Source organism: Nomascus leucogenys, chromosome 7b (assembly GCF_006542625.1).
Source record: "Nomascus leucogenys isolate Asia chromosome 7b, Asia_NLE_v1, whole genome shotgun sequence".
In the NCBI taxonomy this organism is placed as follows: domain Eukaryota; kingdom Metazoa; phylum Chordata; class Mammalia; order Primates; family Hylobatidae; genus Nomascus; species Nomascus leucogenys.
The window spans coordinates 35170127-35184138 of NC_044387.1; the positions used below are offsets into that span (position 1 = coordinate 35170127).

The window sequence follows — 14012 nt, forward strand, 5'->3', positions numbered from 1 at the left end:
CAGTGGCACGATCTTGGCTCGCTGCAACTTTCACCTCCCGGGTTCAAGTGATTCTCCTGCCTCAGCCTCCTGAGTAGCTGGGACTACAGGCGTGCTCCACCATGCCTGGCCAATTTTTGTATTTTTAGTAGAGACGGGGTTTCACTATGTTGGCCAGGCTGGTCTCAAATTCCTGACCTCAAGTGATCTGCCTGCCTTGGCCTCCCAAAGTGCTGGGATTACAGGTATGAGCCACCATGCCCAGCCCAAAGCATCTTTTTCTAAAAACACCATCAGGACTGTGATCTCCGGATCTTGGAAATTGCCATTGCTTTATATGTGGCCACCAACTCTTTAAAATAATTTCATGTTTTATGATTAGAATTTTGCCACCAAAAATTGCTTATTAATATTTAATACCTTTTGTAAACTCTTTTAATATGCTATAGGGAAAATTCTCCAAAAGCTGACTACAGGCTGGTCATGATAGCTCATGCCTATAATCCCAGCACTTTGGAAGGCTGAGGCTGGCAAATCACTTGAGGTCAGGAGTTCAAGACCATTCTGGCCAAAATGACAAAACCCCATCTTTACCGAAAATACAAAAATTAGCCAGGTGAAGTGGTACACATCTGTAATCCCAGCTACTCGGGAGGCTGAGGCTGGAAAATTGCTTGAATCCAGGAGGCACAGGTTGCACTGAGCTGAGATTGCACCTCTGCACTCCAGCTTGGGCCACAGAGCGAGAGTCCATGTTAACAACAACAGCAAAAAGATAACTGATGACTATAAGGCTAGAAGTCTATGCAGGTCTGAAATCTATATTAAAAATTGGGCAACACTAAGGCTTCATAAAACTTTAACAGGATTTAAAGTCTTATAGATCATTGCTGAGGGATCTGGTGGATGCTGCCAAACTGTCAGAAGACATGCTGGCCTTATTATTATGGTTTTCTAATACCTTGGTGAAATAACACTTTTTGCTTATGGAAGTCACTCGTTTAACAATATTGACAAAATAAAAAGTAAACAAATAAGCCACTAAGTAGCTAAGAGAAATGCTGTAACATCCGTGCATAAAAACCAGCATGTTTTACAGAAAACCCCTAAAACAGTGGGTACAATAAGCTAATGTCAGTTAAACTCAACTTTATTCTTTTTTTTTTTTTTCCAAGAAGGGAGAAAGTGGTCACTGTTGTATTCTTCATGTGATAAAAAAGCTTATTTGTCCAAAAATGCCATTGAAATCTGAGTAGCTGAACAGGTTCATAGAACTATAGAAAAGGACAGTCTCTATGCTGTTAAGGCGCTTTCATAAATTTGCTGTGGAAAAGATGATGTGGTTTTTACTATGTCTTTCATTTTATGTTAGGTATTTATTTTTTTAAAAAAATTAGCCCAATTTAAAAAGTACTTTGAAAGGCAAAGACATGGAGTGATTTAAAATATTTTACATTAAGTCTCTTATAAAATATTTTTGAAAATTTAAAGGAAATAAAGGCAATGAGAGTTAAAGAAAAGACACATTGCATGAGCTTTTAGTTAATAAAATATTTATTGAGACCGTATCAAATAACAGGCTTCCTTCTCTGAGTGGTCAGTTGTCCAGATATAGGATTTGCTTAGCTACAGAAACCTGACCAAGTTCTTCAGTTATACTTGTCTTTGTGTCTTTGACAGTATCATGAGATCTTTCCTAATATAGATTGTTTATAAAGGCAATCTCAGTTAAATGTCAGGTGTGGCAACCAAAAATTGCTTTTGTGATTTTTAAGCTGCTTCAATACAAAGAGTGCCCAGGTCAGAGGTCATAATCGTCCTTTCCAGGCTGTGTTCTGTCCCGTGTTAGGAGGATTTTGACAAGTTTGTGTGCACCCGTGAGGATAACCCAGACAGTGATGGAACTGAAAATCATGTCTGGTAAGGAAGGATTTATTTGTTTTGTGGAAGAGAAACCTAGAGAGGGAGGGATTCTTGCCTTCAGAAATTTGAAGGGCTATAGATGGAAGAGAAATTAAAACTCCTTGAGAGGGTAGAGCTGCAGTTACTGGCAGTGGGTCACAGAGCAAGGTGTTTCAGTTTGGCATAAGAAAGTGTGTCAGTACAGCTAAAATGACATCTGGGTTTGCTACTACCTTATAATATTCAATTAGAGGCTATTTGAATATGTATTTGGATTTGAATAGTAGTGTTAAGATATCCTTAACACTATCTTTGTTCGTTGAAAGCACTGTGTTTGTTCCTTGAAAAAGCTGACATGGCTGGGTGTGGTCACCCATGCCTGTAATCCCAGCACTTTGGGAGGTCAAGGCAGGAGGATTGTTTGAGCCCAAGAATTCGAGACCAGCCTGGGCAATATAGGGAAACCCTGTCTTTATAAAAAATAAAATAAAATATTAGCCAGGCAAGATGACATGCACCTGTAGTCCCAGTCCCAGCTATTTGGGAGGCTAACATGGGAGAATCATTTTTTGAGCCCAGGAAGTTGAGGCTGCAGTGAGCCATGATGGTGCCGTGTTACTGCCCTCTAGCCTGGGCAACAGAGATGTTGTTTCTAAAACAAACAAAAAAAAAGTTGACATGGTATATATGTTCCCAGCTGTGCCATTGAAAGCAGAATGTTTATATTTAAGGTGTCTGTAGCCATTGTGGGCCCAGTTTCCTCATTTTACTAACACCTTATGATTGCAAAATACCCACTGGTATAAAGAACTGCCATGCATTTTATTTCATTTGATGCCCTCACAGGTTCTGTGAATTGGCAGGGCAGAAACTGTTATCCCCATTTTAGAGGTCAAGTGATCACGGCTTAGTTCAGTGAGAGGAAATGACTCACCCAAAGTGATGTAGTCAGAGCCTTGGATGACATTTAGGTTTTTGATTCCTAGTTTAGCATCTTTACCACTCCAGAATGATTTCTTCCACTTGAAATTTAAATATTTGTCACAAAATGTGACTTTATTTTTCTCATCAGTACTTTTATATTAACTTTGTGTGTATTATATGATGGTTGTTATTTAGTAAAGAAACAGGGATCTGTAAATGCCTATATTTCCTCTCCATCTGCTTTCCCAGGGCAGAGGAATCCATGGGTTAGCATTACCAGATAGCAATTAGCAGGTGGGAGGCAGAGGGACAGAAGGTAGAAGGGAGTTATAAGTGGATAAGCTGTAATGATGTGTGTGTGTGTGCGTGTGTGTGTGTGTGCGCGTGAGCGCGTTCATAAGCACACACAAGCAAATAGTAATTTTAGAGAAAATCCTTTGAACAATCAGTGGGGGAATAAAACCCATGCCTTTTTCTTGGAAACTATAAATCACTACAGTTTCCTAGCTATGATCATTGCTGACTTCTGAAAGTGTGTCTCCCTTTGGTTTAAATCTGACAACAATGTGCCGTCAGAATTGATTACTTGAGCACACATGCTTTTTTGTGCTCCTAAAGATATCCTGAAGTCTGGATAATTAAACACTGAAGGCAAGGCATATGGCCTTACTTTAGTTAAAAACAATTGCAGAAAGAATGCCTGTAATTTAAATACAAAAATGTGGTGGCATTTTATACTCTAAAGACATCCATACTCTAAATTTTAGTGCTTAAAACTACTTTCTTTGAAGAGACTTGTTGAAAGACAAAAAGGGAAATATGTTTTATTTAATAAATAATACTGTAACATAACATATTGTAATTTTTCATTAAGGATATTATTTCTGTCTTTTTTTGGAACAGACTGTATTTGCTGCCATTAAATTTTGCCATACATTAAATCAAATTTTATCTATCAGTTACATTTTGCCACTTCTGGGGGGCAAATCTGGCTGACTGGCTTTGCTCCTGGAGCCTTAGTGGAATGTATGTAGTTAGTGAAAAATTCCTCAGGCATTTGAAATGACTGAAGGAAAATAATAGAGTAAGCAACATTGTAGACTCTTCTTTGAAAATTAACCATCCAAATAATAATTGAGCTTCTCTGTCTATAGTTAACCCAATTTAACAAATAAAATATTTAAGTTTAGGGAAAGAAGATTTGTATCTCTCTCCCTACTCCCTAGTTCGACTTTCTTCTTTCATTTACACGTTAGGGTTTTCTCTAATCGAGCTGAGATTTTTTGTGGTTTCCTCTGTCTTTTTCTGGGTGGGAACACAAAATCAACTATGACATATTCAATGTTGTGAATTTTTAGTCGGAAAAAAAGTACAGATACACGGTAGCAATGACCAGCACATTATTTCTCTCAGACACTTGAAAAGCGATGGCAGTAGCATTCAATAAAGGCTAGACCCTGCCAAGTTCCCATAAGGGAATAATTTCATTAAATGTGAAGTGGCAAAGTCGTAGAGACATGAACAATTATATTGAAGCCTAAAAGTTTTCATTTTCACAAGAAGGTATCTTTCCCTTTCCTACTTTATTTTATTTTACTTTGAGAGATGGAGCCTTGCTCTGCCTCCCAGGCTGGAGTGCAGTGGCACAATCTCGGTTCACAGCAACTTCTGCCTCCCGGGTTCAAGTGATTCTCCTGCCTCAGCTTCCCAAGTAGCTGGGACTATAGGCGTGTGACACCACACCAGCTAATTTTTGTATTTTTTAATAGAGATGGGGTTTTACTATATATTGGCCAGGCTGGTCTCAAACTCCTAACCTCAGGTGATCTGCCCACTTCGGCCTCCCGAAGTGCTGGGATTACAGGTGTGAGCCACCTGCCTGGCAAGTTTCCTACTTTAGCTAACCTTTTTGTGTAACTACTGTAGGAAGCCTGTGCAAATCAAACAGGTTTTCGAACTGAAGTGGTTTTTACTACACGATGAGACTGTTGACTTCATCATTGGCCCCAGGTATGCAGAAGATGATCCTAAGTCGGATAGTAACCAAATACACTTCATTTCCAAGAAAATTCAAATAAAAGAAGATGGTATTTGGAAGACTAAGTTTTGACAGTAACATAGTACACTTTGGCAGCAAAAATTAGTGAGATGCTGAAACATGGTACTAGGAGGAATTTTCAGTCTTTTTTATTCCTTAGTTTAAAAAATGTTCAATTTATTACCTCAGGGTTCAGTATCAAATGAAAATAGATAAATGGAGACTTTAATAATAGCCAGCTGTCTGGAATTGTTTTGATTTGGTGTCTCTGGGAAGAGGAAAGATGGATTAGATTACTTTTGGATGTCTCTTTCAGATGATATGTCAGCAAGGCGAATGCTGTGGTTAGGGTAGTGAGATAAAAGGCGTGTGCACAGGTAATCTACCAGCTTTTGTGGAGTGTTGAAGACTAGACTGGTGCAATGAGGAAATGGCCAGCCACTTGAAAGCTGGAGAAAACAGGTAGGCCCCAGAGAGCAAAGACTCTCTAAGAACTTAAAAGTTGTTTGGGTAAGCATATTTGGAATAAAATGGGCAGTGATTCTGTTAATGAACAAAGAAAGTTATTTCAACTATGAATATATAGGTAATGTAGTATATTGCTGGTTGTGATAGTGTTGTTCTGAGAATAAAGGTAAATCAGCACATAAATTTGTGTGTATTAAAAGTGATACATTTCAGAATAATTTTAGTATAAAATCAAATTATATATTTCCCTTAAGATGGAATATTGTGTGAGAAAGTGATAGCCAGGAAGTGCGTATGTCTAATGGACTGAAAAGGAAAATAAGTTGCCAATACTGAATAGTTGAACATAGTTGGGGCCAAAGGGCCTGGGAAAAAGCTGAAATACACAAAGAACAAACAATGCCCCTGGTAAAAACTCAAATGTTCTTACTATAGTAAGTCACAGAGAAATATTTCTTCTGTTTCATATCTTTGAAGAAGGAATTCCAAATGTTAAACACATCTGATATATATTGTGCTTACTACTGAGTGACAAATGTATGATTAAGAAGGGCCATAAACTGATTTCTCTAAGTAGTGCTGTCCTCTCAAACTGAGATATGCCCTGGGCAAACCCATTTGTGTTTCACTACATAAAGTTAGTCAGCTTGTGTGGATTTCGGTAACAGCTATAGATTTTCAATTTCAACTCTACTGAGAAAATTTTTCTTTCAAGTATCAGGTGGCATTGCCACCTGCTGTGCTTAATTTAGCTTTTTGTCAATATAAACCGTTTTGGTGCTATTGCTGTGAGGGTACCTGAAAGGAAGGACTTTATATCCAAATATTTTAAATTATTTGTTTACCCTGCCAAAAAAAATGTGAACTGACATGCCCATTGAGGCAGAGGTGTAGAGTGTACATTCTCTTTACCATATCAGTGTTGCTGGACATTTTTGGAATTTCCCAGTGGGCAATGAGTGTTCTGAGTCGAAGTATAAGTAGGGAGGCAGAACAATTTTCAGGCACCTCCTAAAGCAGATCTTTTCAGTGAGAGTTTGTTATTTAGTGAGAAGTGTTACAAATTCCCATACCTTCACATATAAGCATCTTAAGTATGTAAATATGAGTTATTTATGGTCCTAAATTGCTCTTTTAGAAATTACAATATGAAAAATTAAATTCGTGCTTCCCAGTGATGGTCTGGCATTAATTATTGAGGATCCTTGGGCACTTAAGAAAACAGTTGTTGTTTGAGAAACATGGCAGTATGTCAGATATTAGAAACAGGCAAACTATTATTTCCTGGGTATTATATATTAAATCTTTAAATATCAGTTTTTGCGGTGCTTGTAACGGATGTGTCTTTAAAATGTTTTTTTGGGTAAAAATAACTGTACCTGCTCAAAGTAACTGTCTAGATGGCTTCCTGGTCTGTTGGTCCCCGCGTGATCTGGTGTCTGGCAATCTGTTAGATCTCAATGCCCACCACTTTCTCGGTTGCTCCTTCCAGCCTCATAACCTTCTTACTGTTCTTTGAATGCACCTAATTCATTTCCCAACCCAAGACCTTTCTCCTTGCCTTTCACTTGCTGTACCCTCTGCTTGGGAACAGTCTTCCCCTAGCCCTCTACTGACCTGTTCCCTCCCTTCAGAACTCTTAAGGTCCTCTCATCAAAGGGCTTTCCCTGATGGTCTCATCAAATAGAGCTCTTAGTACTCTATTTTCTCTCGCTCTGTTTTAGTTGTCATCATAGTGCTCACCTTTACAAGAAATTATATTCTACATTTGTTTACTTTTAAGTGCCATGTGGTCTGGGGCTTTGTCTTGTTTACTGAAAGATTCTTGATGCCTTCAGCCATTAAGGACCCAATAATTATTTGTTGAATGAACAAATGATTGTTCAGATGTATCATGAAAATACATACCTTATTGGACTGGTTGTCTTTTATTTTATAAAATAAAATTTTGGAAATCTAGAATTCTTATCAAGTCTGCCAAGGTGAATTTGTAACCTGTGTGTTTGTGTTACTTGGTGTTGGAGATAAGCAGTGCTAATCACTCACTCCTCTCCCTTCTTTTCTGGGTTCTAATAGAATAGAAACATGAAATGAGAGTTGAATGGTGATTGGTATATAAGTTTTATAAACTGGGCAAGTCCCTAGCAACTGATAATGCAGGGGTTTTGGAGAAGCTAGATTTCAAGTAACTTGTATTCAAGAATGTCCAATGGGCTACTTGCTTTTGGAGTTACTCCCCTCCTCTCTCCAGTTGAATGTAGAGTAGGCCTGAGCAGCGAGAGTGTATGGTCTGAGACAAAAATCAGAGAGCCCACCGTCCTTCTCAGCAATCCATGAGTGGGCCATGAAAGGATAAAGTGGGACTGTTTCATTCATTCACTAGTAAAGAGCATAACATTTTGTCTCATTGGGTGTCAGATTCCCACTGGCTAGATGAGCAGGTTCTGCTTTTATGGAGAGGATTCAGTAAGCAGGTCCAGAGAGGAATTGAAACTGTTGCTCCAATTCTACCCCTCTCAGGGGTAATTTCAGGGAAATAAGCAGCATGACCCTTCTCTTTGGAGAAAAGGGGAAGGTTGCAATAATGATTATTCTCTGAACAATTGTGATTGCAATACGTATACTGGAATATACCTACAAACCGAAATAATTTTGAACAGAAGACAGCTATCAACACAGGATGTTTGTGAGAGTTCATTGCAATTGTGAGTCATCTTAGACATCTGCCAAATGAAATAGCAGGCTCTATTTGTACATGTGTTTAAGAGAAGAATGCATGTTATTCCAACCTCTATTTATCACCTATCAATAAAAATGGTATATACTTATGAAAAAATGTCATGTCCTAACCTTGATGTGTTGAAAGGCTAGCATTCTGACTTCCATTGTAAACTCAGGAGCCTTTAATGTTTCAGGTTCGTGGAAGTAAGGGAGAAGTTTTGTACATTTTGGATGCTACCAACCCACGGCACTCCAACTGGCTTCGCTTCGTTCATGAGGCACCATCTCAGGAGCAGAAGAACTTGGCTGCCATTCAAGTGAGCTTATTTGCTTCTTATTTGTACTATGCACTGTGAGGGGGGATGCATTAATATATAATGCACTCCCTGTTTTAAATTTATTTCCCAATGACCTGCTTCAAATAACAGTAACTAACTCATAAAAGCAGAGAAATCTCATCTAGTCAGCATACGTAGGAAAGGGCAAGCCTAGCCGTAAACTAACACCAGGGCACTTACTTTATGAGAATTCCTGAGGGAATGAATTACACAGTCTGATATTGTCCTTGGCAGATATCGCTTTCAGGTACTTTTATTTCATTCAGTGAATATTTATTGATATTTTAATTTGTTTGATAGTTTATTTTGTTCATAGTACTATACCGTCTGTTAGTGTTTGGGAAAGGCTTTATGGAGAAGGTTTACTTGGGGATATTCCCTGTGACTAGGCTTTGAGCTTGTTGGAAGTGGTGTGTTAGTCAGGGTTTCCCAGAGAAACAGGTGCAGTGGCTCACGTCTGTGATGTCAGTATTTTGAGAGGCTAAGGTGGTAGGATCACTTGAGCCCAGGAGGTCAAGGCTGCAGTGAGCCATGAAGATGCTGTTCCACTCCAACCTGGGCAACAGAGCAAGACTATGGCTCCAAAACAAAAAAGAAGGATATATCCTTATATATCCTTTTTTTAAATATAAAAAAATATAAAAAAAAATATGGTGGTGTGTATGTATTTGTATATGTGTGTATATATGTATATGTTTATATATGCATGTATATATATGTATATATAAAATAGGGGATTACCTCATAATGATTATACGAGCTGGTAAGTTTAGAATCTACGTTACTGATGTTACAGTTTTAGTCTAATGGCCAGAAGCTGCTGTAGAACCAGGAAGAGCTGATATCCCACTTGGAAACCCATCACGCAAGAAAAGCTAGTGCTCCAGGTTGCAAGGCTGTTAGGAGAATTCTCCCTTACTCTGGGGTACGTCAGCCTTTTGTTCAATTCAGGACTCAGCATGATTGCATGAGGCCCACCCACATTATGGAGGGCAATATACTTTATTCAAGTCTACTGATTTAAATGTTAATCTTTTCCAAAAACACCCTTACAGAAACACCCAGAATAATGTTTGACCAACTCTCTGGGACCCTGTAGCCTAGTCAAGTTAACATATAAAATTAACCATCACTGGTGGGAACCATGTTTTATTGAATTCCATTTCCCTGTATCCTAGCATACTTCTGGACAAAACATTAGGTTTTGATACAAACTATGAGTTGAACTTAGGTGATCCCCCAGTGGAAAATAAGGCAAGAAGAGAAAATGATACAGTTTTTAGAGGAGCCCTATAGTTAAAACACATTGATCAGATGACCAAAAGAATAAGGAAACATTAAATTCTGGCAGATAATCGACTGATTACATGTGAAAGCTCATCTTCCTGGATCCTAAACTTCAGAAGAGGAAGTAAAGCTATGGTTGGCAAAAGTAAGAGGGGAAGGGAAAAGAATAAGACATGAACAGTATTTGAGAATCTACCATGTACACTGTTCAAGAGGCGTCATATACATGTGGTCATTTATTCATAGAAATTCTGATAGTTTGACAATTTGTTGACATTACACTGATTTCATTCAATTCTCAGTATAAAATCAACAGTAGCAAGAAGGAAAATGGACAGAATTAAGTTTTAAAGTAACTATCCAACAGTCATCTAGACTATTTAATTTCCTAATGTCATCTAACCAATTTTTTTCAGTACAAATAAGTATTAGATAATCAATGTGATTACTGTCCCTTTTTTGCATGGATATATGAGAGATGACTCTTATTAAGCAGCTGAGGTGACATGGAAAAAGGATCTCTGGCAGCCAGAGATATTCAAGCCACTTTTCCGATTATTCATGATAGCCATTTATCCAACCACAAGTTTAAACTGATCTTTTTTTTTTCTTTTTTAACATGTAGACATTATTTTTTTCCAAGTATTTATATATTTTTTCATGGCTTTCTGAGGCAAACTCATCTCATGAGAACATCATTTATGTCAATATTTTAATTTACAGACCCAGTTTGTTTCTTTGTGAATGTTACTATTATCAAAATTGCCTATAGAGTCATGAATTTACCTTAAGCCAACCCATTGTTTTGGTAGGTTCTCCATCATTGTGATTGTGGAGAATATTATTTATGCTAGATTGTTTTTCTTTTTAGGTGTAAACAATGATTTTAAGCCTTCTCCAAATTCTTTCAGTTTCAGAAATGTCTTCCTATTGCCTATTATTTCTGTAGAATCAGTAGGTCTCTTTCTTTGCCTAAACTTACAAAGTGTTATGTGAGTTTCATCTTATATTCCCTTAGGTAGTACTTGCTTAGGAGTTCCCCTTAACTGAACATCTTACTTGTAATGATCCCTTCAGTTAATGGAAAACAATGTCAGTAAGTGTTTATACCTTGATCTTTCACCATTTACTCTGCTACTCTACTATGCCCTGTATGTTATCATGTTGTAGGCACTTCGCTCATTTTCAGTAATCACATTGTCTAAGACTTACAGTTTTCATGTTCATTTAGTACATTCCATGCAGTACTTTTCTTCCTCTATATCAACTGTGTTTTTTCCTTGAAAGAAAATGTAAATCACAAAAGATGACAGGTACTCCAAGAAATTATTAATGACTTAACAAGAGGAATGAGGGGGGATTAGAACAGGACTCATGTAACTGATGGGCTCTCTGAAATTTCACTCTTGAATTAGAATCTAAGTATGTTCAGAAGCCACTCTGAGAGGCTTTTGGTGCAGAGCAATGACAGTGGCTTTCATTTCTTTTAACACTGTTTTGCACTTTCTTAATGGGGATGCAGTGCACTGCTACCATGTTTTTTGTCATAGATTACAATAGGGATCTTTGTTAGCTCCCTTGAGGTAACATCTTTCTTATTTTGAACAGTAGTTGCTGTAGAGGATTGCTGAGGGTTCAAAATCACATCTGAGCTAAAGGCAGAGAGCATAATTGTTGGGTCACATGGCTGAAAGGGATGTCAGCCTTCTGATTGGTTGGAATGATCTCCTAAAGATTGCATTCCAGAAACATTGAGTTGGTAAGATCACGATGTTTCCTGCATAACATTATGAATCACTTGCATTCCAAATTGCATCTGAAGTTTGGGGTATTCAGGAAATTTTTTATTTGAGCTGTATATCCCAGGAGTGGAGTAAATGAGAAACATTTGTGACTATGTGGCTTGCTCGGTGGAAAACGTCAATACTTGGTCCAACTTTTTTGGACAAGGGATTATGAAGTTGAGGTCTGTTTTGGCAGAGAATTGGAACTCCTTCTTGGAGACTTGATTATATTTCTAGTTTTGCAATTTATTTGATTTTGGAAAATTTGCTTTGGAAATGATGAACGTAAGTATCTGAATTATCAAAGAGGGATTTAGTAAGCAAACAGTTCTTCCCACATGCACACTTTTCAGAATAATCATTTAACTGTATGTTCAGGCTTCTGAAAAGTTTCCAATTATGGCTAGAAAATTCTAAATGCGAAAGTTGTGGCTTAAAATCAACTAAAATGTCCTTAAGCTCCATAAGAAGTGGGTGATTCTTATTAAATGCTGATTTTGTTGCACTAAAGGAAAAAAATGTATATGTAGCTTAAAATATTTTTGACCTAGTTTGTGTTTTGCAGGCTCTTAAAAATTTCTGTTCCTTTGATAGAAAATGAATATTTTATGCCACTTACAGTTGAAACTATTAATTATTTGAACATTTCAGAGATGGAGTGCTACATCTCATATTCTTAAGCCCATATTTTCAGGCATGTCTTTCCTGTGACTGTTTGCCATACTTATCAATTTACATAAAAAAGGTAAAAACATTTGGGTCCTGGTGCACTTCATGAGGGGTGTCAGGATGTGAGGATGGTCTAAATGAGGTGAGAAGGCACTGGGTATTGAACCAAGATATTCTCACAGCTCTGCCACAATTCTGCTGTCAGTTTAGAATGCTCATTACCAGCAGTTATTTTGTCACAGAGTATTGAACCTCCTTTCTCTGCCTTGCCTGAGGATGGATAGTCATAGGCAATTTATCCTGGGGTCTTCTCTGGCGTCACGTGAAATTTAAATATGACAGAGCTGGAAAATCACATGTGGATCTCTAAAGAGAGAAGCAACTTTGTTTTCCAAGCACAGATAAGACATTCTCCATTGTCACTAAGCTACCAACATCCATAGGAGTAACAAATAATGTTGATACAGAATTCAAATAGCAGCAGTACCAACTACGCAACCAACAAAAGTAAATACCAAAAGGATTTATTACTTATGCGCAAAATTATGGCTTTTCCAGTTCTCTATCTTTCCTATTTCTTACTGGATTTATACAAATGGCATTTTTAGAATTTTTTTAAGAATCTGTCACAAAATGGCAAAGTACAGCTGTCTAGTGATTTTCTTCAATAATAACATAAAAATAACAGTTAAATAACTTACAGATCTCTTTTAATAGGTTATCTTCCAGTAAGGTCCGCATTTGTATTTTATTAGGGTAACATTTTAAACTAAAGTAAAAATGCAACTGGTCCCATGAGGTTTTAAATACCTGCTCTACTTTGGTCTTATGTGGGGAATTTTATTACTTATCAATATTATTTTCATTAACTTTGTAGCTTATTGACATGGCAAATATGTATTTATAGGAATATTCTTAAGTTATATATAGTGGAAAAGTTGAAATCTGTGTTAATCCTTAAAATGATGATGATGGCAGCTAACACTTACTGAATGCTTACTGCATGCCAGTAAGCAGTTATTCACTTACTAATGTATTTATTAACTATTTACTGTGACTATATGAGAAAGATATTATTATATAATTTTCATCTTCCTTTGTCAGATAAGGATACTGACTCTCAAGAGCATCTAAGTAACTTGCTTGAGACCACACGGCAAGTGAGTGACTGGGTTGGATTTGAATCCAGATTATATGTCTTCATTGTCCACTCTTTTAACCCCTGTGTTGTAATACCTTAAAGTTGAGATTACTTTTTAAAAACGTAAATTCAGATCTTAAAAATCTTTCATGTTTCTGAACTTGGTATTAGGTATTTTTGAAACTGCTGACAATTTTCAAACCAGGTTAATTTTAAAATATATATTTTAAGTTATTTATATTATGTATCACTTGTTTTTTTATGTTCCCAAACTGTCCTTAATTCATTATAAAGCATTGCACCTGCTTCTTCTTCATATACAGGTCATGCCTAGGCAACATCTATTCTTGTCTCTTTTTCCTTTTGTCTCCTCTTGCCTCATTTTAGCTGCTAGCTAATGTACTAAAAATGTGATAAAGGTAACATTTAGATCTCTTGAAATTACTATAATAATACACTGTAGTAAAATTTCAGAATCAGAGCCTGTCAGGTTGGGTGTAGAGGAAAGTTTTAATTAGGTGGGACTTTCTGTCCCTCTCATCCTAGGAACCATAGAGGAAGTTACCTTTTCTACTTCTATTGAAGACCAATCCTGCTTCCCAGTATCCATGTCTCACCCAGCGGTAAAACAGAATCTTTTATAACCTAATTTTTGACTAATATGAAGGCTCTGTCAGTCACTTTTATTAGAGTATGACTTTTGAGTTATTTTGCAGAATGACTTTCATCTAGCCTGTCTTATCTGTATGTATTTATGATTG

At 37.1% G+C, this 14012-nt stretch overlaps 1 protein-coding gene across 3 annotated transcripts in view; it reads left to right on the forward strand.

Annotated features, from left to right (window-relative positions):
- Nucleotides 1-14012, forward strand: part of PRDM5 (PR/SET domain 5) — a 218744-nt gene that overhangs the window by 54504 nt on the left and 150228 nt on the right. For all 3 annotated transcript variants that reach the window (XM_003271327.3, XM_003271328.3, XM_012507638.2), the window contains exon 3: nt 8227-8349. In XM_003271327.3, coding sequence (XP_003271375.1) covers nt 8227-8349 — 123 coding nt within the window. The remainder of the gene's footprint in view (nt 1-8226; nt 8350-14012) is intronic.